General features: G+C 32.7%; 2 protein-coding genes across 2 annotated transcripts; both read left to right on the forward strand.

Annotated features, from left to right (window-relative positions):
• The first annotated feature begins 3,960 nt into the window (after positions 1 to 3,960).
• Positions 3,961 to 7,491, forward strand: LOC145793041 (uncharacterized). The gene is made up of 5 exons (XM_082875430.1): positions 3,961 to 4,237; positions 4,898 to 5,671; positions 5,987 to 6,175; positions 6,579 to 6,704; positions 6,788 to 7,491. Exons 1-5 carry the CDS (start codon positions 4,157 to 4,159, stop codon positions 6,902 to 6,904), a joined length of 1,287 nt encoding a protein of 428 aa, XP_082731556.1. The 5' UTR covers positions 3,961 to 4,156; the 3' UTR covers positions 6,905 to 7,491.
• Positions 7,492 to 9,198: 1,707 nt separating this feature from the next.
• LOC145793042 (putative inactive histone-lysine N-methyltransferase SUVR2) lies at positions 9,199 to 18,518 on the forward strand. Its single transcript, XM_082875431.1, has 9 exons — positions 9,199 to 11,625; positions 11,864 to 12,413; positions 13,093 to 13,203; positions 13,762 to 14,978; positions 15,123 to 15,385; positions 16,069 to 16,135; positions 16,226 to 16,276; positions 17,265 to 17,365; positions 18,126 to 18,518. The coding sequence occupies exons 1-9, from the start codon at positions 11,443 to 11,445 to the stop codon at positions 18,130 to 18,132; spliced, it is 2,550 nt and encodes an 849-aa protein (XP_082731557.1). The 5' UTR covers positions 9,199 to 11,442; the 3' UTR covers positions 18,133 to 18,518.
• The last annotated feature ends 6,336 nt before the right edge of the window (positions 18,519 to 24,854 follow it).

Genomic DNA, 24,854 nt, shown 5'->3' on the forward strand with positions numbered 1-24,854 from the left:
CAATCATCCTATGTTTGTTTTGACATTTTGGTTTAGGATTATTAATCCAATGGATAATTAATCCAACAAATTTGTAGGATTATTAGTAATGGGGTAGGGGTGGGATAGTTAATACCACACTAATTTGATAGGATTGTTAATACCTCACTATTAGTGTTGTGAATCAAACATGGCCTAAGTGTACTAATTCTCACATACCTTTCTTTGACTGATGATCTTCTATTTATATTATTCTCTTTGGGCCTTAGGGCCAGGCCCACCCTCAATCCATTACATGTACTTCTACTTGGCCTTTATTCTACTGGTTGGAGTGCCGATTATTTCATTCGGCTCTTCAATTGACTAGGATCAATATCGAATAAAGGTTATGCCCCGAACTGAACTCTTGTCCATTCGTCCCTACTGACCCATTATTATTTGGCTCCCACAATTATGAATTGGATATGATATTTTGTTTTATTAACTATTTTAATCTATTTTATCTTCATTGATTATTAAAAAAAAAAAAAAAAAAAACTAAAAAAAACAACTTGCAAAACAACGCCATTAATTTATTCCTAAGTCAAATATGTATGTTTGATGTAAAACAACGCCAGTAATTTATTCCCAAGTCAAACATAAAGAGTTAGAATTGTCAAAATGTTGTTAGAATTTGATGTAAAACAACACCATTAGTTTATTCCCAAGTCAAACATGTGGGTTTGATGTAAAGAGTTAGAATAGTCAAAATGTTGTTAGAACATTGTATCCCTGTATGTTTGATGCAAAACAACACCATTAATTTATTCCTATCCTAAGTCAAATATGTATGTTTGATGTAAAAGACTTAGAAAGAAGAATATTGTGCACGAAAAGATTATGGGAGGTCATGACTTATTATTTGTGTGAAAATTCTATTGATTATTAACACTTTTAAAATATATATTTTATTTTATAACTAAAATAGTCTTTCAGTATAAAAATATATCATATTCTTCTACCATCGCACATTTTCTTTTTATTTTCTAGCAAACAAATTTCTTTATTCTATTAGATATTATTTTTATAGTATTTGAATTTTTTTATGTGTATATATAGTTTATATATTATATTATACATACATGTGTATTTACATATATGATGAAATTTTTTTATTTGTCTTTGGCTCCTCCGAAGATAAAATTCTGGTTCCATCAGTAATTGTACCCAAATATATCTTCCAAATTCCCTTTAAACACTTGAGATATCTTTAATAAAAAGCAAATAGTGGTGGTGAATAAATTCTTTCCGTGACGTGGTTAATGTGAAAAGAGCCTTGTACTCTGATCTTTGAAAACCTTTGCAGAAGTTCTTGGAGCACAAACAATAAAGATAAGGTTTTGTTTGGACGGGTAGACTTTAAATAAAAATAATTTGAGGTTAATTTTTATAAAAATATTAAAGAGTCAGTTATGATGAATAAATTGAAATTTTAATGTAGAGTGAAAAAAAAAAAAGTTTATTACGATCTTTGTACAACTATAATTATTAATACAAAGAATTTCAAATAATTACTTTTACATTGTTATTTTAAATCCGTTATCATCTATGGTAGTAAAATTTTAAAATTCATATATATACTTGTGGTTTCTACTAAAATGTTCAAAATTAAATGACCATAAAGAACTCATCTGAGAATATGATCACATCACAACTTCACATAAACTCAATTCAAATCCAAATAACTTGATTATGATTGTGAAGCAAAACTTACGATGAATTCTACCTGAAATTTTTTTTCTCCGATAAGATTATGCTTGTGCTTTTCAAAATGATCATGGATATGAATATTACTAATTGGACAATATGATCACACATCACGACTTTGCGTAAACTCAATCCTAATGCAAACAACTTGATTATGATCTTCAAGTCATCTCATTTTGCAAGTCACTCACTGTCCACTTACTAGCAGTCCTGGTCGATGCCCCAACTCTGGTGGGCATAAATGCTGCCATGTGAGAATATGTTCATTCTGCACACTTCCTTACAACTCACATCCTATCAATGTTCGGTATATGTTTCATCTCCTACATATAAGTCTGCGTTGTTGGGTTAGAACATAATCTTAGGTTCCTTCTGTTCAATTTTTGCGAAAACAAGGAATATGGCATTGCCAATTTAGGTGAAAAAAAGTTTGGTTAAGTGACTGAAGTACGTACTTCACCAGAATAGCATAAACACTAAGCTAAATTTCATTTGCTGGATACAAAACCATGAGTAGAGGGATGCCCCATAGCCCATCTGAATATGAGGTTTTGATGCAAAGATGCCTATGTGGTTGGTCTGCTCTTTCATAGTACCAAAGGTGAAACCACTATTGGATTGAGCTTTGTTCCTCACTAGATCTATATTATTCTGTTTTTTGCGTCCTCTGACTACTTAGGTGTCTTAGCCCTACGGGATGGCACGGTATCCACAGTTCCCAAATCTTAATGTCTCACTGTACCAAAATCCACATTCATTAGATAATGGGTTGAGATTTTTAATAATTTAGTGATTGTGAGTGTTTTAAGATAGAGAAATAGAAAATTTTGGAATAACAGACTATCACACTGGAGATTGACTATTGTAAACAATGAAGTAACTTGGGCTTTACATTTTATGAATGTGATTTTAAATAACAATATTCATATATTAGTCGACATCAGACAATATTGATTGATATATTGGTGAATATTGATATCGAAAGTTTAAAATCGCAATACATATCAATGATACTTAAAACCCTCGTTACAAGTTCAAATTATAGAAATAGTCTCTTCACACACACGATATAAAACTTCCAATTGCCCTAGTTTAATTAGGCAGGATTGAATTTGGTCTAACATTTTGAATGGGAGCCAAACCTATCAAGCTCAAAAGTGCACACCCCTTCCCCATTTTTTGTAAAAACCTCCCATCTTCTGCTTGCCAACAAAATATTTCTATTATCCCATGTTCTAATTTTATATGTTGGACCATTTTCTAAAATTGACGACTGCATTAAAAGTCTACTAGTTATATTTCTTTTCAGTTATAGATGTATATACATGTATAAAATCCAATAAGGATTATTGTCACTATTAAGAACATTGTTCATTTACAGGTTTAAAATTTAGGTTTTTATGAGTTTTTTTTTTATTATAAAAAAAAGAATAAAAGTTTAGTTGCATTTTGTTTTGGGGTTAAAATTCTGTGTTTATTTTACTTTTTGTGTCAAAATCGTATTTGTCATGCTGTTGAAACTGTTACCCTCACTCTATGAACCAATCAGGGAGAAAAAATCGAATATAAAGAAAAATGGATAATTTTATTATTTATATTATATTTCAAACAAAATAGTAATATTGTTTGTGAGCTAGATGCCACCAAAGCACATGAATATGGACAACTTTACTAAGGCCTCATTTGGCAAGTGATTTTTTTAGTTAAAAAGTCACTAAAAAAATCAAAAAGCCAATAACTCATATCAAAAAGTCAAAGATTCTCTTTTTTCTTTATTTTTTGCACATCTTTTTGTAAAAAGTCAAAAAGTCATTTCAAACATACTAATTTTTTTTAGTTTATATTTTAATCAAATAACTAAAAAGTTACTAAATTAACATATTCCCAGACGAGACCTAAGTTTGCAAAGCTTTACAAATCCATTTTTTTAGTTCACCAGAAAACATAGTAGAACTCTAAAAAACCGGCTAGGAATAGGGTTGGGGCTTGGTCAAACCAATTTCTGCTATGGAAGTTACAACAAGCAATTATCCAATTTAAGTCTTTAACTTAGCTTAGGCTTTGCCACGTCATCAAGATGCCACATAGGACTGCCTCCACGTGTCACCACCCTAGTGGGTGCAATAGAGATGCCACGCTGGCACATAGTCAATGAATGGTCCAGCGACACCGTCGGTTTTGCTTGTCGCATGAGTCCCCTATATATAACTTTAATAACTCCTTCCATTTTGGACCAATTTTAGTTTTTTCTCTCCTCCCCCTCCTTAAAAAGCACATCTATTGTCTCTCTAATTTTTTTTTTTCTCTCTCTCTCTAAACTCTAATTGATCTCATGGAGTTCTATCCTCCATTGGTTTCAGTAATGTATTTGGAGCTGAGAAGAGGTGGTATTGAGAAGCATATCATGGTGTGTATTTAGGGACTGATTAGGATGGAGATTAAAGGTTTTGAGGATTATTCTACAAAAGGCATGATGTACCGGGACATGGTTAATCCACCAGAACTTCCCATTGTAATTTTCTCAACTCTAATATTGTGTTTGGTTGGGAGATTTGGGGAGGAATTTGGAAAAGGAAAAAGAAAAAGTGTGTGAAATTAGATGAGATTCACCTAACTTTTCTCTTTCCATTTCCAAATTCCTCCTCAAATCCTCTAACCAAACACTCTAGCCAAACACAGCTTAAAGCTCTTCTACAATGTTTTCACGCATGTTCATGTCCCAACAAGAGCATGTTATTAATTACATTTTATAATTCATACCGTTTCCAAGTTTATGTGCATGGTAAACTTGTTTGTATGTTCCTCTTTTTTCAAAGAATTTCCCAAGATTTTTTATGCTTTTTCTTTTGGTCATCTTGGATAGTTCTTATGGATCAACATGTTGAGCTTATGATGCTTTATAATTTTTTTATTTTTTCCTTTAATATATGCATGTTGTTGTTGGTCATATCTCTTTGTCTACATCTTTTTTGAAATCCATTCTCTCTTTTTTTCCATCCATTTTTCTTTTAAAATAAATCCAGATTGCTTGGCTTGTAAGAGCTCTTGACCATGCCGTGTCCAAATTTAATTGGATTGACAAATATTAACTTTGGTCCTTACCAATTTTAAAATTATGTTGTTCAAAGTCATGAATGTTCATGATCTAATTGTTGTTCTTCTTCTTTTGCAGGATGATATTTCGAGCCCATTGAGTGCTCAAATTTTTGAATTATGTGATCCTGAATTATTCCCAGAACCACTTCAAAACTCTGAAGTCACTTCCACTTCTAATAATACTAATTGTTGCTATGAAGACAACACTCCATACCCAACAAACCTTTCCTTTCCCCCAGACATAACTAACCTCCCTTATACCACTGTACATGATAAAACCACCACCTCCACCACTCCAAACACCCCAACCACCACCACCACCACCCCCACTGCCAACAACAATAGAAACCTCTCTGCAATCTTCGACTCCCCAGAAGAACTCGAAAATGACATCTCAGTCTCCATAGACTTCTCCCCATTCCTCACCAACAGCAACCAACAAGACCAGTTTGACCCCTCTTCGCTTCAATCCCAAACACCATTGACAGACACTACTGTTGTTGTCAATGGGCTCTCTCAGTACCCACCTGACTCTGTTGTTCCTCTTCTGGGCCCTCCGTTGCCTTCGTTTTTTGAAGAGGAATGCTTGTCTTTGATACCTTCTTACATGCACTTGAACTCTTCTTCTTCTGGCCCGCCTTGCATTTTTGTTGATGCCACAGACACAATGGGACCATACTTGCCAGGAAATTTGAGGACTACACTGTCTGCCGATAGTTCTGGCATTTTCAGTGGGAGTATGTATATGGGTAATGAAATGCAGAATCAAGAACTTGAATATCAAAGTGATAATGGTGGGATTTTCTGTCAGGAAAATTTGCCCAGGATTTATAACTCTTGTGAGCTGCAGGTACCTTTTCTTTTCTTTTCTCTTCTTTTTTTTTTTTTTTTTTTTTTTTGTTGGAATTCGTAAATTTTTTTGGTGGAGTTTTCACTTTTCATTTCTGCCATGCAATTGAGCATTTTGGTTTACTGTTTTTTAGATTTCAATATGGATTTGTTGAAGGTAATTTTTAACAGAATAGCCGTTCTTTTCTCAAATTTCCCCATGACAGGAATTTCTTGGGCTCAAGATTGTTAGTGTGTTTGGTGTTTGGTTTTCTTGTAAAGGGAAATACTAATTAGAGTTCTTGTTTGCATTTGTTCATTACAATTCCTTCAAAAGGCACTTAGTAATGAGAGTCAACATGGTGTGAATGGGGGTACTGGGAGTTCAACTCCTTTGGCATCAGAAATCTCAAGTTTGGAAGATTCTACATTCAAGGTTGGCAAACTCTCTGTTGAACAGAGGAAGGAGAAGATCCACAGATACATGAAGAAAAGGAATGAGAGGAATTTTAGCAAGAAAATCAAGGTCTCTCTCTCTCCAATTGTTTTATAATTTGACATATTACATAATCAAAATATTATATTTTAGCAATGTCGCTTCAATGGTGCAAATGCCATTTTGAAACATCCAGACCATTGAATCAAAACCTTATCTTAGATGAGCTAAGCTGGCACCAATGACATTGTCAAACCTTATACCAAATTCAACACAAGGTTTGACAATGACATTTTTTGAAAGACCTTTTGACAATCTTCTTGAGAGGGTTTCTTTGACATAACTGTTATAATTTGGCAATGCTTCATACCCATATTGTCATTACTTCTCCTATATACTTATTTGCGTACAATGATACATGTTACTATATTAGTTCAGATTTTATGGTCTAGAAACATTCAATCAACTGCTAAAATTGAAATTGAACACGCAGTATGCCTGCCGGAAAACATTGGCAGACAGTAGACCTAGAGTCCGAGGAAGGTTTGCAAAAAACGATGAACTCAGTGAGACCCATAAAGCAACTTGTAGCAACCAAGAAGAGGACACAGATGAAGATGTAGGTGTTCTTAATTAGTCATATTATGAACAATGATCAGTTGCATATATATGAGCTTTTTACATAATGTTTTTTGTGCCCAGTCCTTACAGGTAGTTGCGAAAGAAGAAGAAGATATGGTGGATTCCTTGGATATCTTTGCTCATATCAGTGGTGTCAATTCCTTCAAATGCAACTATCCAATTCAATCTTGGATTTGATCCTCAGTTTTGTCTCATGAAGCACTTGTACAATTTTGTAAGACCCTGTTTCAACTAGGATATATATAGCACGGGATCCTCTGTCCTTGAATTTCTCTGTCAAGTATAGAGAGTATCCCAATACACTTTCAGTCGCAAGATTATGTCTCAAGATTCTCATGATTCAAAATTGTCACAGAAAGTGCCCCCAAACAATACACTTCCAGTGATATTATCATGTTTCGAGATTCTTGTAATTCAAAGTTATCATATGATTCTACGACTGACAATGCATTGAGACTAAAGGATTTGGGAGCCTATATATATGAATCCTCGACTAATAAAGAGTTGAATAATTGGGTCATTATGTGGTTTTTAAATAATATATGTAGAACACTAAATATGTTGTGACTTGTCAGTTGTGTATATAGTATTACCTGCATTTATGTCAAGTCTGGCTTCAAATGTACAAATACTCTAGCATTTCTCTTGCTAGAGTCACAGTTTCAAGTTTATTAGTTTTAGTCATTATGTACATGTTGTTCATATTGTAAATGATTTCTTATCGATTGATGAAATAAATAAACATAAATTATAATTGCAGAGAATAGGGCATGCTTGATATGAGATTATTTTGTGGGAAGATTGGATGCTATGGGATTGTGTTCAGAATTATAAATGATAATAATAATAATAATATCATGGGAATAATATAGTTGAGTACAAAACTACGCTTGCACAATTGAGCATAGTGTCTTATTTGGAATTAGATGAAACCATTAAAAGTATTTTAAAATCAGTATTAAAAAAAAAATGGTGATAAGTGACTTGTATTTTTTTTTCTTTTTTTGTTGTATTCTTGAATTCATTTTCATCACACCCAGTCACAATTAATTTTTAGTAAAGATACATGTACAAAACTTTACTCAAAAAAACAATGTGCAATTTAAATTAAAAATCTAGTATAGTATGATTCAGATTTAAAATTAATATGGACAACACGATATTCATTTATTTTTTGTGCCAACTGATTTATTTTAGACTTGCGAACACAATCATTTTATCAACGTTGTTAAAAAAAAATTATTTACTTACTCATTACAAATATCAATGTAAATTCTTTATTCCTTAAAGTTGTCAAGCAGTGGCCAAAGTCAACAACCAAGGTTCAAGAACATTAAACGAATATTTGTACTTGCAATTATTTCAAGTAAAAGAGTTGTGTTAATAAAAAATAAGGAAAATGTTTGAGGGCCCTAATTTTTATGGTTCAAATGGCTCAAATTTGCCAAAACGACGTCGTTTTGGCAATTTTGATGTTGTTTTATACTCAAAACGACGTCGTTTTGGCAAATTCGAGCCATTTGAGCCACAAAAATTAGGGCTCTCTATCATTGTTGAACTAACATCAAATACAAGTTGAGGCAAAAAAGTGAATAAAGCACCTAAAAACCCAAAAAAGTGCCAAATTTTTATTTATTTATTTTTATTTTATGGAAGAGAGAAGAAGATTTAAAATTATTTTAATCATTTAATTTGCTTAAAATGGGTAAATAACACTTACCCACCCCCATCCCTGCAATTTGATTCTTTAATCCTATTAATCTAATGTTTTAAATTTAAATTTAATTTCAATTTGATTATGTCGTTCAAATTAGACACTTAAATTTATGAATTTTTAACAACAGACACTTATGTAAAAAATTAACATAAAAAAAAAAACATAATGACAAATTAAAACAACAGAAATTAAAATAAAATTTAAATAAAGTGGAAATGAAAAGTACTACGGTTTACCCAAACTAGATAATGGGTAAACAACTCCCTTAATGACACCCATAAACATACTTAGAATATCATAAGTTAAACTAATATCTCCGATAGTGAAGCACAATGTACAACACTTAAAGCACAAGGTATCACAAAAATATCTCAAATTTTAAGTCTTATCATTTTCCATATGGCCACTTTTTAATGGGTAAAAAACTCCTTTAATTTAGAATATCAAAAGTTAAACTAATACGTATGATATTGAAGAACAATGGGGGTGTTTGTTATGTACAACACTTAAAACACAAAGGGTTATTTTGGAAAAATAGTTATAATCAATTTTTTTTTATTAAAAGTTAATTATAATTATTTTTTTTGTGAAAAAAAGACATGAATAAGTATCACAAAAATATCTCAAATTTTAAGTCTTCATCAATTTCCATGACCACTTTTTACTTTTTCTAGGTCACAAACTTTTTATATTCCCTCTTTTATATCTTCTCTCTACTTTCTCGATATTCTCCTCTTTAACTGGTCAAGTTTTTAAAAGAGTTTTCTTGTGCTCAAAGAAAAGTCTTTCATAAACAAATCCAAATAGAATAGGTAAATAAAAGTTTTCTCAGTCAATTTCCTCATGAAGATCACATTGACTTCAGGAATATATCAGATCCAACACAAAATCCTTAGGGTTTTGAGTGTTTTGCATATGGGGCTCTAATAATTTATTCATTTTATTATCTTTACTGTTGGTTTGTTTCTAACCTCTCTCTTCATTTATTTTAGTACTGATTTACTCATGTTTGCTAGTTTATTTATCATTATTTGCTTTGGATGTATCTGACATTTTGTTTTTTTATTTTATAAAAACTTTTGATAACATTAACAACCATGATTGCGTTGAAATCTCTGCAACTTAGCATCAACTTCATGGGTGAACCTTTTTTTTTTGTAAAATTTTATATTTCTTTGTAAATGGATATATATGTTTGCATACATATATCTGGATTATTATATTATAGGATATTGTTTATTATGTAAGAAGATGGACCCTAGGCTTTTTCTACTAGTAAGATTTATTTATTATTTATTATTTATTTTTACTTTGTTCAACTTGGGTTTTGTTTCACGTTCTTTCTTTGAAGGCAAATATTTTATTTATTTTTTAAAATTTTTCTTATTTTTGGGTGATGGCCGGTTTAGGTGGGTTTGCATTTCATCTATTTTTTTGGTTGCTTTAGTGGTTGTGATTGTGGGTGTGTATATATATTTGTACAATTTTTTTTCCTTATTTTTTGTCTTTTTCATTTAATTTTTGATACAATATCACCTTCGAGGCAGTAATGATATGCATTGCATTTTACATTGGTTTTGATCCATTGGATGGTGTTTTAAATGCTGGGATTCTAAATATATCTCTTATTATCAGAGCAAATGGGTGTCCTCTTTTCCCTATTTTCTTTAAATGGTTTGCACATTTGTGTTTGAATGGCTTTTTTTCTAAAATGTGTGTGTGTGTGTGTTTTTTTTTTTTTTTTTTGGGTGTCTGTGTGTGTGTTCTGTGCAAGTCCTTTTTGATGTTTGATGGAGGTTGAATGAGATTGTCGGGAGATGAAAGCTCGAGTGTGTTTTACTAGGATTTCCTTAGTAGTTACTTTGAATGAGAGCATTGCTATATAATCCTGTTGGAAATGCAGTGGACACATGTCAAACGTGTATTCGTTAGTAATAATTGATATGGCGTACGTAGCCTAGATTGATCAAGCGCACACACAGATTTTTCAACAATTTCATACTTGTTAGGCTGTAAACAAAATGAATGATGAGTAATAGTAGTAATATGTGTTAAAAGTCCTGTGATATATGATATTATTAAGCTTCATCAATCACAACAATTGTTGATAACAAAATATATATAGTTGATGAGTCAGACATAACAACAGGGTTGTTGTGCCATATCATTTTCTTATGAATGTCAAAAACGTTTATTTCTTGGTTTATTTTCATTTTTAGATCAGTCAACGTTTAGGATTATCGATCAATTCAGTTGTATGCTTCATTTTTAGATCATTCAACATTTAGGATTGTAGGATTAGTGTCTCATGCAAATAATTCACTGTCTTGTCCATTCCACATGACTGATGAAATGAGCTGAGATTAATTTGAATAGGGTTTCAAGTAAAATTTTATCATTTCATTTCATGTATGCTTCTCTATTTATGACTTGATTATTGAGATGCAGTTTAATTTCTTTTATGCTGCACCATATTTATGCTTATGATTCCATTTTCTATTATGAAGCCATCCGAATCCCATTTTATTCACTGCTTCAGTTGCTATGGAAATCTTATTTATTTCATTTCCATGGAATGCCAATGTGCTTTTGTTAATTATTTCCGGTTTCTGGCTAGATTTGTTTTATTTTACATTTTCTTTTCCTGTAATTCGCAGATCTTTGTTGTCCTTATGTTGATGTCTTCTTCGTTTAACTTATTTATTTTTTAGTAAATGCCCAAACTTATCTCTTTTGTATCATTGGGTGAATTTGTGCTTGTGACTATTCGTGTTCCTGTTCTCCAAAGAAATTTCTCTATGCTGAGAACAGAGTTATTGTTTTTTGTTTTTGTTGATGATTATTTCTTTTATTCTTCATGATTCTGCAAATTATCTGGTTGTTTGAGATATTATTTTCACTTATTTTACAAATTTGGATGTTCAGGGCCTATAATTTTTGCTGAAGGTAAGGGGCTATAATTTTTCGACATTGAGTTATTTTACCTGGCATATTGGTGATGGCACCAAGTTCAAAAATTGCGAAGGCCTGCAAAGCAATGAAGGTTATTGGCATTTCTGAAGAAACCGTTAAACCAGTGTTAAAGAATCTTTTGGACTTGTATAACAAAAACTGGAAGCTTATTGAAGATGAAAACTACAGAGTTCTTATAGATGCTATTTTTGACCACGAGATCCCAAAGGTGTGCCTTCTCGCTTGAGTTTACATGATTATTTTTTAGCATTGCAGGTTGCTCATTTATTTAAGAGCTTATTGTTTTATTTTACATATTTCATTGCTTTCATTTACCCGTTGTGGAAGAGAACTGTGATAGTGTTAAACCCATAATTTGCATTATGAGCCACTTAGTATAGGTGGACTCATTGGTCATACTTCATAACCTTCTCAATTTTACTTCATCTGTTTCTCATTCTGTGTAGAGAGGGGAAATGAGAAAACATGAATCTTGGTCCGAAGTTGAACCTGAAGAAAATGAACCACCATTAAAAAGAACTCGATTGAGAAGCCAAACAGATCAGTCTTCATCCTCTGCTCGTAATCACAGCCCAGGTCTTGGTAAAACTTCCGGAAGAACACCAAAGGAGGCTTATGTGTCTCAAACTCTTTGCAAGGAGAAAATAGACGTGTCCCCTCATCTGTGTCTTGTAGACAAAAAATCTGAATCATGTCCATCTGAAGAGTTCTCTATTGACAGAAGAACGAAGCATGAACATCTTTCATCTCCAACACATGTGCAAGATGATGAAGAGGTACCTCAGTTTCAGTTTGTTCAAAGGGGGAAAAAATTGAAATGTGAAAGAGACACTCAATGCTTTTCCTATGAAGAGCCAAAAGGCATGCCTGTCATGGATCTTTCTGATGAGGAGAGTGTGCTTGATAAACGTCATAACAATGCTGTTATTATCAAACATGAAAGAGATGCTGATGAGCTGGCACAGTTTGATGTTCCTCTTGCTATTGTCCCCCCAGGTTTGTCACTATCTTAGTAGCTATCCAACATTTGCAAAATATCAAACAGGCTTTCTGGAAGATTGAATTCTGTAGTTATGATTCTCATTAGATCTGGAAAGTTGTTTGCCACAATAATGATTGGTCATGGTACTCAGAGCTCTCTGTCACTGCACATGCATATTAAAGCCATGGCAGCAAGTGATTTTAATGAACATAGTTAGCTAGCAGTGTGCTGATTTCATTCTTTTCACACAAGTTAGTTGGGATTTGACTGGCTAAAAGCATCATCTAAAGCTGAAGTAGGAAAAAGGGAATGCTAACTTTCGAGGTGGTTCTGCACGTCCCAAAATTAAAATTCTGGATTGTTGAATATCTGACACTTTATCTTCCAATAAAGCTACTTTATCTATTGATAATAATAAATAAATAAATAAAAAGAAAAAAAAAAGAATCTCTTACACCTTTTAAAGCCTTGCACTGCAAGTGAAATTAACATGGGAGCAACATGAGTTTGATTGTGTTTGTTGTTTAATTTCTGTGTCTCAATTTGATCACAATCTCTTTGTTTCAAGTTTTTTTGGGCCAATTAATTATTTTTGTTCTTCTTCCTTTGCATTTATAGAAGTTCATGCATATCATCTAAATGTCCTTGCTTTTTGATTTGCATTGTATTCACCAAATGACTTTGTACATGCAGCGGCTCCTCCCAGTTTGGCACATGAAGATGGTTTTACAAATGGGAGTTCTTCAAATGTTAGAGAAAATGACGGGGAATTCTTGGGAACAAAGCAACTAAATTCTGTTGTAGGTAAGGCTCACTCACATGCATGTGCATGTGTCTGCATATTACTACCACCAGTTTTAACAGCATAAAAAAAGGGAAAGATAAAAAAAAAATATTGAATTATCAGTTTGATGATGTTACTTCTTTAGTCTAAATAGCCACTATTTTTATTTATAAGTTTCTTGGGTTGACGGCATTTCATTATAAGCTTATTGGATTGAGGGAATGCTCTGCATTAGCAGCTACTTGTGCTGCCCGAAACTGAAAATTTGTTGTTGTCTTTTTTTGATATATGGCATAGTCCTTGCTCTGAAAGTGAGGTTGGCACTATACCGCAATAAATTTGATTTCCACATGCAGCAAACCCAATATGATTGTGATTTCTTTCTTTCGTTCTTTCTATTCTGCTGATTAGGTTCATTTTTATTTTATTTTATTTTTTCAACAATTCTGAAACTTCAGGCAAATATGATAGTGCTTTTTAGTCATATAAATGTCCATTGCTTTGCGTCATTTTTTTATATATATTAAATGTTTGGATTTTAACTGATGCACCTTTGACTGGTGACTTTCTCTGTGTAGTTCCTCCCTCTCTGCTGTTATTATGTGAAGATGGTTCTTCAAATGAGAATTGTTCTGATGTCAAAGGAAATGGGTTGGAGCTCCTGGAATATAAACAGCTGGATACAGAGGACAAAGGCGATGATGGTGCATCAGATTCATCACAATTTGACATTGCTTCCTCTCCTCAGGGAAATGTGAAAATTTCCCTGATCTGTAACTCTTCTCAGCAATCTGGTTTTCGTATTCCAAGTTTAGATGCAGTTTTGAAATTGGTGGAGGAGAAATATATTAAAACATATAGAATTACTGAACCTGGTTTCTCTGTGGTGAAGCTGATGAAAGATGTCTGTGAATGCTTCTTGGCAGAAGGCACCAATTGTACTGGTGATGGACAAGTAAGATCCACAAATTTAACATCATCTTTTGCTATATCAAAGAAATCAAGTGCACAAGATGTTCTGAGTGGCAGTGGCTATGAAGGCAATTTCTGCATTCCACCAAGCTTTCCAAACGAACCATTTAGATTTAGGAATTTTATTGAGGTGCTTCCCCAGATTCCTAGGGTTCTTACTTCAACTAGTTCCAATGTTCTTAACTACATTACAGAGTTGAATGTAAATGGGAACAGCTATTGCGGAAGGGATATAAAGATTAAGGCACTGGAAGGTTTAGGATCTTTGAATCCAAGCAGTCTGGTGGTTGTTCAGAAACACAGCTCATGTCTTGATCCTTTAAAGGCTTCACATCACGTTGATGACATTACCAGGGGTGCAGAGAATGCTAAAATCTCGTTGGTAAATGAAATTACTGATGAGTGCCTGCCAGAATTCTACTACATTCCAAGAAACATAGCTTATGAAAATGCATGTGTGAAGTTCCTTCTTGCTCGTATATCAGATGAAAATTGTTGTTCAAATTGTGTTGGGGATTGTATGTCGCTCATCGTACCTTGTGCTTGTGCTGGTGAGACAGGGGGTGAGTTTGCTTACACACAAGGCGGGTTAGTTGAGGAGAAGTTTCTGGAGAAATGTATTTCACTGAACCGTGATCCTGAACAGCAATGCCTGTTTTATTGCAAAGATTGCCCTCTAGAAAGGTCTAAGCATAAAAGGGTATCTGGCCCATGCAAGGGCCATTTAGTGAGACAATTTATAAAAGAGTGCTGGTACAAATGCGGATGCAGTATGAAGTGTGGAAACCGCTTGGTTCAGCATGGTATAACAGTGAATTTGCAGGTCAGGTCTTCAACATCTCTTTCTTTGACTAAAAATTTTAAAATGGTGCAATAATGAATTACAAATTCCTTGGAAGATATATATTTGCAAGTAAAAGACACATTTCATTTTAAAGATTACATATATGCATTCTTGATGTTTTAGGTGTTTATGACACCCGAAAAAGGTTGGGGTGTTAGGACACTTGAGGACTTACCGAAAGGTACTTTTGTCTGTGAATATGTGGGAGAAATTGTGACCAACACAGAGCTATTTGAGAGAAATACTAAAATGAGTGGAAGAGAGAAGTACAAGTGTCCTGTCCTACTAGATGCAGGCTGGGGTTCAAAGGGTGTCCTAAGGGATGAAGAGGCTCTCTGTTTGGATGCAACAGTCTATGGAAATGTTGCAAGGTTTATCAATCACAGGTACTTCAATGCTGTAAGTAAGTAAATAACTTTGTAATGTCACGCGTCTTTGCAATGCTTTGCTGTGAGTATCCATCTGAAAATAATTTTAAATTTTTTTTTTTCCAAGAAAATGCTGGTTTTACGCTAAATTTGATTTTTTTGATGCATTTGTCTGAGAAGCATGAGGCTCATTTAGCTGCTGCACATGAAGGTTCTACCATTGTGGAGTAAATGACAACTTTTCATAGGAGAAATTGATATCTATGTCAGGGGGCTCTTACATTTCACCATAAGAAATTCATTTGACTTTCTCCGATTAGGGAAAGCAAGAAGAGGAAAGAATGAGTTTGGGGAAAAAAAAAAATTCTCATGCATTCATGATTTTAATATTCTTCCACTCAATCAGTTGCTGTAGGCCTCAAAATCTCTCCTAGCACTTATTAAATCTTAGTCCTATAGTATCTATTCTTTTTTTAGGGGGGATAAGTTTTTAGTCATGTAGTTTTGTTTTCCCTATTCTCTCTCTCTCTCTCTCTCTCATTTATTTAGTTTTGTGATTTTGTCATAAACTTTTATGTAGTGTCACATTGTCATGTTGACTCTTTGTTTAACTTCATGAGAGGGAAAAAAATCTCCCATCTTTTTTTAGTAAGGTTTTTTTTGAAAGTTTATGTATCTGAATTATGCATTTTGTTGATTAGATGTTTTGATGCTAACTTGGTTGAGATCCCAGTTGAAGTTGAGACACCGGACCATCGCTACTACCATGTATGAAATCTTAGCATTTCATTCCTGTTAAATCTCTCTCTCTGTGCAAATTTGGGGGATTAATCCAAATCTTGTCATATTTCTTTGTAGCTTGCTTTTTTCACAAGAAGAAAAGTTGATGCTCTGGAAGAGTTAACATGGGTAAGTAGGTGGTATATATGTACTGTGCTCATTGAGATGCAGCTTTGATCCATTTGACATAGATGCTCCAAAACCCCTTCCAACCTTCGATTTATATTTTGCCACCTCAAATATCTGAGTTTGGGCTTAGAATCAACTAATTTAAGACTTGTTTTATATACTACTAAGGTGTGATGTTACTTTTTTATATATTTTTATCCCTTATTTATTATTATAATAATTCTTTTGCTTAATAAAGGATAGATTCACTGTTTCTACCTAATTGCACTAGGTTCAAGTTAAATTCAATACAATTTGCACATGAATCTGAAGATTCTATATTTGGATTTTCTAATCTACTAGCTTAAACTTTTCTTCTGTGTTTTATATTTTTATATATGTTTTTTTAATGTTTACATCTTGATGAAAACTTAAATCCTCATGTTCCTCATTTTTTTTTTAAGTTGTCGTTCAACTATTCTCTACCATGTAATTACTATTTTTTATGTTGTAATTTAATTATTATTTGCTTATGAACTTAATATTCTACTGGTAATTATATATAACAAATCATTACATAAACTGTATCAACATAATAGATTTTTTATTTTGATTACTTATGTTGATATAGATGCTTTGTGAACATGTACATTTATGCGCGCATAGACACACGTGTATATATATATATGTATGTTGATTAAAACATGGCTTTTAAAATGTATTCAGCAAGTTTGATAAATTTTCATCTTCAAGTGCATCTATATAGCTATATTAAACGTAGCGGAAAGTAAAAGATTGGAAACATTTATCTTGGCAATGACTTAAAGAACAACGTAAAATCCATTGTCCATATTAAACCATGCTCATGACCTGAGTAATTTCATTAAAAATTCAAATATGAAATTTGAGGATTAAACTTTCAGCCCTCCGTCCTTATTATTTTCTCTTAATTCTTTATCCATGTTTCTTTACTATTAGCTGTAAACAATTTGTACACAATCAATTGCAGGACTACGGTATCGACTTCAAAAATCAGAGTCATCCAGTGAAAGCATTCCATTGTTGTTGTGAAAGCATGTTCTGCCGAAATGTGAAACATCCAATTCCAAAGTATATATTTCTACAACCATAAAGCCTAAATATTTGCCTTTTTGTTCTTCTTATGGACAGCAGAACCTAGTGCTTCATGAGTGTATATTTATGGATGATAATAAGCAGTACATTTCTTGGTAGCATTTACTGACTGTTTGAGGCTCTGAAACCGATCATTTCACTTTGTTGGGAGTCTGTGTGACTGAAATGCTTGTTGCTCTTAGAAATTTAATACTTAGTTGGGTTGACAAATGCTTTTTAAGTAGCATTTTTCTTTTTTCTTTTTTGCTTTTTTACTTTATAGGATAAAGTTATTACTAAAAAAGTTAATGCGTTTGGCAAATGCTGAAAAATTTGTTTTTGTTACTGTGAAAGTTTGGTAGGGTTTGGAGTTTTTTAGTTTCATACTATTTGTAATTTTTTATAAATCTCAAAGTACAATGCACTCCTCAATCAAAATAGGAAAAAAATGTTCCTGTTGTCGGAGCATGACATTTCTAATAACACTGAATTAGTGCATTACGATTTAAATTTGTATGTGCAATATGTTGCTTAAGCAGAGAGTATGCCTGCTGTTGATATCTGATTGTTATAAAAGGTTAGTCTTTTGGTTTCCTGTTGATTCAAGTAATACTAAAAATTGTTAGGTTTAATATATATCTTTTATTTTTAGAAACATGTGAATGGCGTTGAACCAAATTTATTAATTTTTTTTTTTTTTTTTTTTTATATAATCTATGGATTGAATTCTAATTGCACTTTCCATTTTGCGGTACAGGAAATAGATCCAGTTCATGAATTTTCAAGTGCTCACAAGGAAAAAGTTACTGAGGAAGCTAGCTGTCCTCTCTCACACTCACTCCCTCTTATAAGGCAGTCTTATAATTGATGAAAATACATGACAATGTTAATAGAATGTTATTACAAATAGTTGTAATGAATTCTAATTTGGCCTTTATGATACTGTAGCAAAGCCTAACATAATTATATATATACATATATTTATAGAATATTATTACAAATGGTTGTAATTAATTCTGATTTGCCCTTTATGATACTATGGCAAAGGCTAACAGAATTATAAATATATACACATGCATATAGCAAATAATATTTTAGATATATGTATTGGGCATTTTCAGATATGAAGGAAGACTTTCGATTTAGTTAATTTCTTTGCAGGTTTTAAATCCAAATTTGTGTTGGTGTTGCTTGCATCTTAACCAATTTATCATTTGGAGTTTACTTATCACGCTACCTGGTTGGTTATGTTAAACTGAAAATTGACTTGTTTCTCTTTGATGGTTCAATGGAAATTCAATTAGTTCAAGTGCTTAAGACAAGCTATATGATAATGTGCAGGTTGCATGCATTGTGGGCTTGGCTTGCATTGTAACTTTGGTTCTATAGTGTGTCAGTATTCTATCCGGCCCCAGTTTAAAAAATTAATTAGACAAAAACTAATTAACCTAAGTATATGATTATTAGTTGAAAATTCATTGTTTTATGGAATCACTTAAGTTCGTCTCAATTCATTTTTCTTCTTGTCCTCTTTCCTTTTTTCTTTTTTTTTTTTTCATTTTTGGTTGCAACGGAAAGTATTCTTGTCCCCTTTTCATTTTAAAGTAAAGCCATCTGTTTTAGAAAGTGTCATCAATGTTGTCCAATTATTAGATTACTAAATCATTTATAACATATATTAGGTGTGATTTGTCTACAAAAAAAAATTAATAATAATAAATTCCTCTAAGATAAAAAGGCCTCTAAGACTGAAGTAATTTATAAGGCTAATAATTTTTATAAAATGTTTTGTTATTTTATAAGACATTTTTTTTAAATTTTGTTTTCAATGAAAATTTCAATATTTTTAATTAATTAACAAATTTTTAATGTATTCTCTCATGCTTACCCTTACATTAGCGTATAATTGTGGCAATACAGTAAATAAATAAAGTTCAAAGTTTAATTAAAAAGGTTTGCAATTAATACAAACGAAATATAATTATAATTTTACCTTGATGAAGAATCAAAAACTTAAAATTATGATTCTAAATTTTCTATTTTTTTACTTATTTTGCCATTAAAGATAAATATTATGATAGAATAATTATTCATTCTAACTCTCACTTCAATAAACCAAAAAGAACATAAATTCTCCCTGACTATATAAGTCACTTTAGAGCATCCTCACTCTTTTAAGTTACTAAACATCTCTATCTATATATATATATATATATTAAGAAAAATGAGATTTCTAACTCCCAAGTCCCGTGGGAGTTCCAATCTGCCAATCTTAATTTTCAAAATTTTTTATTTAAAAAAAAAAATCCTTAGCATTTATTGATTTGGTCAAAATTCCCTAATCAGCATTTATTAATTTTTTCCAATCTATATGTCTTTCTACATGCCTGCATTTATTAATTTGGTCAAAATTTCCTGATCAACATTTAAAATCCCCTCATACAAATAATTATAAATACAACCCTTACGCAGTTACTGCACTTTTTCAACTCCCATACACTATGGTTAGTGATGAGATTATTAAATTATTTTTATAAAAAAACTTTAAAAACATAATTTATATATTAAAAAAAATCTAAAACAAATATAAATATCTATAATTATCCCGTGTATAACATGGGTGATAGGCTAGTATATTATAATTCAAAAACTCTTTCCCTTCACTTCAATTTTTTTAGCACTCAAACAATCCAAATTCAAAAACCCTCAAGCAAACAAAATGTTAATCAATACACTTTTGTTACATAATGCTCACTTCAATATTCCCCTTTAGGTGAATACAAAGCAAAGATTTCTACATATTGGTTTGGCAAGACACATTGAGCAAACGTACCGTAAAGATTCTAAGATTACTTTTAGAGAAAAAGAGAGAGAGTTGTTTTGATAGGAATGTTCAAACAGATAAATGGATGCACTTTGGAAGACAATTTTGTTGGCTCAATTACAATATTATTATTGGCTTTTAGTTTTTGGAACTCAAATCCATAATGTTCAAGGTTATTATTAGAATTAATGAATTTAATTTATTTTATGAGGCTATGAAATTTTGATTAGGATTTAACCTCAGGTGTAGACATTTGGTTAATATAATCAAAAGTCGCTATAATTTATTATATCATATTCTTTATTTTTCTATATATTTTTTCATAAAAAATCAACTAAAATATGGGGAATTACATCCCAATGGGATAGTTGTTTTTTACACAAAAACATTTCACTTGCACCTATCACAGAATTACTTGTTTATACCCCACATATTTTTATAATTTTTTTTAATATTTACACTATGCTGTAATTTTCTCACTAAAATACTCTTTACATAATGCCAAATGGGCGCTATGAAAAAAAAAAAAAAAAAAAAAAAAGGGTAAAACACAAATGGGGGCTTTCACTTGATTATTCCTCTAATGAGCCTACTAAATCTTCAAAGCCCACACATCCTTGACAGTTGAAGCCCTATAGAATTCCATAGTACTTTCCTGATAATACACAAAAAGGCGAAGGTGTTTTATGTAATTTTACTGAAATAGCTCACCAGCACAAACCCTAGATTTAGCCCTCTCTATAAATTCCACACAAAACCCTGAATTTTCTCTTTACTCAGCAGGCAAAAATGTGGAAGCGAGGTTAGTTCATCTCTCTCTCTCTCTCTCGACATATATGTATGTATGTATAGTTTTCATGGTTTTTGGGTGATTGTAGGGCGTAGAGGATTGGCGGGGAACAAGTTTCGCAAATTGCTGGGTCTGCCGATGGTGGCGACAGTGAATTGTGCTGACAACACTAGAGCGAAGAATCTCTACATCATTTCGATGAAGTGTATCAAAGGAAAACTCAACCGCTTGCCCTTGGCATGTGTAGGAGATATGGTGATGGCCACTGTGAAGAAGGGCAAGCCTGATCTCAGGAAAAAGGTCATGCCAGTTGTCATCGTCAAGCAGCACAAGCCCTAACTCCGAAAGGACGGTGTTTTTATGTACTTCGAAGGTCTCTATCATCAAACTCTATGTTTTTTTGTTAATTTTACTGATTGTGATATCAAATCTGTTTGTTTTGTACGTTTATGGTTACTTTTTTATGGATAATTTATTGTTGATTATACTAATTGTGATATCAACTCTGTTTGTTTTGTGCTTTTATGGTTACCCTTTTATGCTTCTTAAAAGGGTTTAATTTAATGTTTCTTGTTGATTATACTGATTGTGATTTGAAATGGGTTTGTTTTCTGCTTTTCTGGTTACCTTTTATGCTTCTTAAGGTTGTGTTTGGTTGAAGATTTGACGAGGGAAATGAAAAGGAAAAGTGAAATAAAAAGAAAAGGAGTAAGTTATGTTTGGTTGAGTTGGGAAATAGAGAAAGAAAATAGGATAAGTGACCCAAAAATATAAAAGGTGGGATTGCATTTCCCTCTTACTTTGTTTTACCATGTGTTCTCCATTATAACCAAACAAAATGTGAGATTGCATTTCCTTTCTCCTTTCCATTTCTCTCATCAAATCCTCTATCCAAACACAGCCTAAAGGATTTAATATTGAGTTATTTAGGTATTAATTGGATGACTATTAGTTGCATTGCCTTATACAAGTTGTTTATAGATTTATGCACTTGGTTGATTATACTAATTGGAATTTATTGTATGTAACGCCCTCAAAAAATACACAAAACCCATCATTCTTGACATGCAACAATAAAAGAGAAATAAACATCTTTCTATTTATCAGAGTAGTTCTTACAAAAGTATTATATGTTGGCAACAAAAGTAAAGGCCCTATGGGCTTACAACTTTCCAAGCCCACACTTGGTTACAAGAAATGAGTACTAACTCATATACATATTAAGTTCTTGGCTTGAATTTACATGTAATACATCAAGGAAAGCAAAACAACCAAAAAGTCTGTCTGCCTCTAGCCTCCCAAGCTATGTCCTTGGAGGTGGCATGCTACTTGTACATGAAAATGATGCCCCATATAGGGTGAGCCACAGCCCTGTAGAAATATACTAAACCAACTATAAACAATGACTAAAATAACAGCATTCGATAGATGGTCCACACTTATATTCTCGCTTATAACACATTACAGTTTCATGACATTCAAGTCCATGTTACATTTTATTTCCCACTTCTTTTTCTACTTTGAGTTTGAAAACAAGGCTCAGAAACCTGGCCAAATAACTTAATGAGATTACGACTCATCTTTAAAACACTTTTGAAATTCATACTGGATACACATTTTGGTGCTGTATCACTAACACATAAACCACTTCCATACTTCACAATTGATAACGATATACATTTTAGTGCTATATCAAATCAATTCAAACACTTCCATAATCCACACTTGATACACATTGTAGTGCTGTATCAATGTCAAACTAAATCCGGTTTAGAGGTCCATCCCCTATCTTCCCATAAACCGTGGAGTACATCCCCTATCTCCTCCCATACACACAATGTATATAGACGTAGATCATATGCATAATCAATCAATACATAAAGTTAATGTATTATTCCAACCGCTATATTTGTTAGTATACTCAATCGATTAGTTTTAATTTGCCTAATCATCATGCATTGTCTATAACAATCAAGACTATTCTCCGCCGATAGCCCAAAGTAGTTATTTCTAAACAGAAAATAAATGCGTCAAATGGATATAATATCAACATTTCAACTAGGTGAGTGATAAATGATCCAACTACACCCCTTTAATCCCATACATTCCCAATTTCAACATTCTTACTTCAATTTCTCATTCCTCAAAATTAATTTTTACAAATTAATTCATCAATGTAATTAGGGCATTTCCCATAATTAACAAAACAATCCTTACGGTTCCATTTCTATCAACAACCCAACGTTTACCTCATTTCTCCATGCTAAACATGCACATAGGTTTATATAAGTAAAACCCCATTCTTTTGTAAAATTACATAAAGGCACAAACTTTCTCAAAATTTACCCAACAACCCCCAACATATCAAAATGCTAAAATTTAAAGACAAAGCTCATAAGGAGGAGTAGGATATCCCTACCTCGAAGTTTGAGCCCAAACGGAGATGAATACCAAAAACCAACGTGCTCCAAATCCCAAGTTTTTCATATTAAAACGAAGCCCTCAACACCCTCTATCTTTTTAACAAAGGACTTAGGATGGATTCACACAAAAGGGAGATGAATCCCTAGAGAGAAGACAAGTTTAGAGAGAGAGAGGGTCGGTTCTAGGGTTTCAAAAAGAAGATGGGATGAAAAAGTGATGTTCTCCTCGCTGCTGTCTGCTGATATACAACAGGCTCGATCGAGCGAAGACTTGGTCGCTCGAGCGACCAGACACAGAAAACCCTTGCTCGAGCGAAGAACGTCTCGCTCGAGCCAAAAACTCGAAGCTTCAAGCTTGCAACCCAGAAGCACGCTCGAGTGATAGAATGCTCGCTCAAGCGGAGGAACCCAAAACATACACCTCGCTCGCTCGAGCGAAGGAAAGCTCGCTCGAGCCAAGAAACACAACTCTCAGGTTAAAACGAGACGCAGCTACACGCTCGAGCACAAGACTTCTCGCTCGAGCCACCAGACACAAAACTCAACCCTGGCTCGAGCGAAAGAACCCTGGCTCGAGCGAAGGACCAAAAGCAAAGAGCTCGCTCGAGCGACAAACTTCTTACTTGAGCAAAGGACCAAAATTCTGGCCCAAACACAACCAACCTATAACAAACCTGCCCAACACATCCTATAACTCAAATACAAAGTACGAAAGGATGTAAACAAGATATAAACAACTACTAATATCCACGGAACCAAGTCCGAATCACTGTACAACAAGGGGTAAAACCCGGGATCGCTATAACCTCCCCCCCTTAAAGAATTTCGTCCCTGAAATTAAGTGCAAGTTTTCAAAAGAACAAGTTTTCCTCCGTTTTAAACAATGTTACATTCAACATTCAATAACTCGACCTATCCCGGTCATTCCATCTCTTGTTAAGAGGCATTTCACAACATATACATTTCAACATACATTTCCTTTCCATTTCAACAATTTACAATATACATGATTCCCATTTCTATATCATATTCATTTTTCATGATATAATTTCATTTCTACAATATAATCAACATATGCAATGTTACATTAAACTTCCATTTTGAGGCAAGTTTCAAAACACTTCTATTAAACCAAAGCATATACCATGTTTTACAACCTTAGATGTATTCAATACTCTTAAGGTCCAATAATATGACAAAATACACTTTAGTTTTTGTTAGCTCAATTACAATACACTTTAAATGGATGCACTTTCGAAGACAATTTTGTTGGTTCAATTACAATATTATTATTAGCTTTTAGTTTTTGGAACTCAAATCCATAATGTTCAAGGTTATTATTAGAATTAATGAATTTAATTTATTTTATGAGGCTATGAAATTTTGATTAGGATTTAACCTCAGGTGTAGACATTTGGTTAATATAATCAAAAGTCGCTATAATTTATT

Source organism: Camellia sinensis, chromosome 6 (genome assembly GCF_055761805.1).
Source record: "Camellia sinensis isolate YWXY chromosome 6, ASM5576180v1, whole genome shotgun sequence".
Lineage (NCBI taxonomy): Eukaryota > Viridiplantae > Streptophyta > Magnoliopsida > Ericales > Theaceae > Camellia > Camellia sinensis.

Bases quoted from the DNA above. Each gene is read 5' to 3' on its own strand.
- LOC145793041 (XM_082875430.1), top strand. From the start codon at position 4,157: ATGGAGATTAAAGGTTTTGAGGATTATTCTACAAAAGGCATGATGTAC. The intron at 4,238-4,897 runs GTAATTTTCTCA...CTTCTTTTGCAG, and splicing joins ATCCACCAGAACTTCCCATT to GATGATATTTCGAGCCCATT. The intron at 5,672-5,986 runs GTACCTTTTCTT...TTCCTTCAAAAG, and splicing joins ATAACTCTTGTGAGCTGCAG to GCACTTAGTAATGAGAGTCA.
- LOC145793042 (XM_082875431.1), top strand. From the start codon at position 11,443: ATGGCACCAAGTTCAAAAATTGCGAAGGCCTGCAAAGCAATGAAGGTT. The intron at 11,626-11,863 runs GTGTGCCTTCTC...CATTCTGTGTAG, and splicing joins TTGACCACGAGATCCCAAAG to AGAGGGGAAATGAGAAAACA. The intron at 15,386-16,068 runs GTACTTCAATGC...TTTGTTGATTAG, and splicing joins GCAAGGTTTATCAATCACAG to ATGTTTTGATGCTAACTTGG.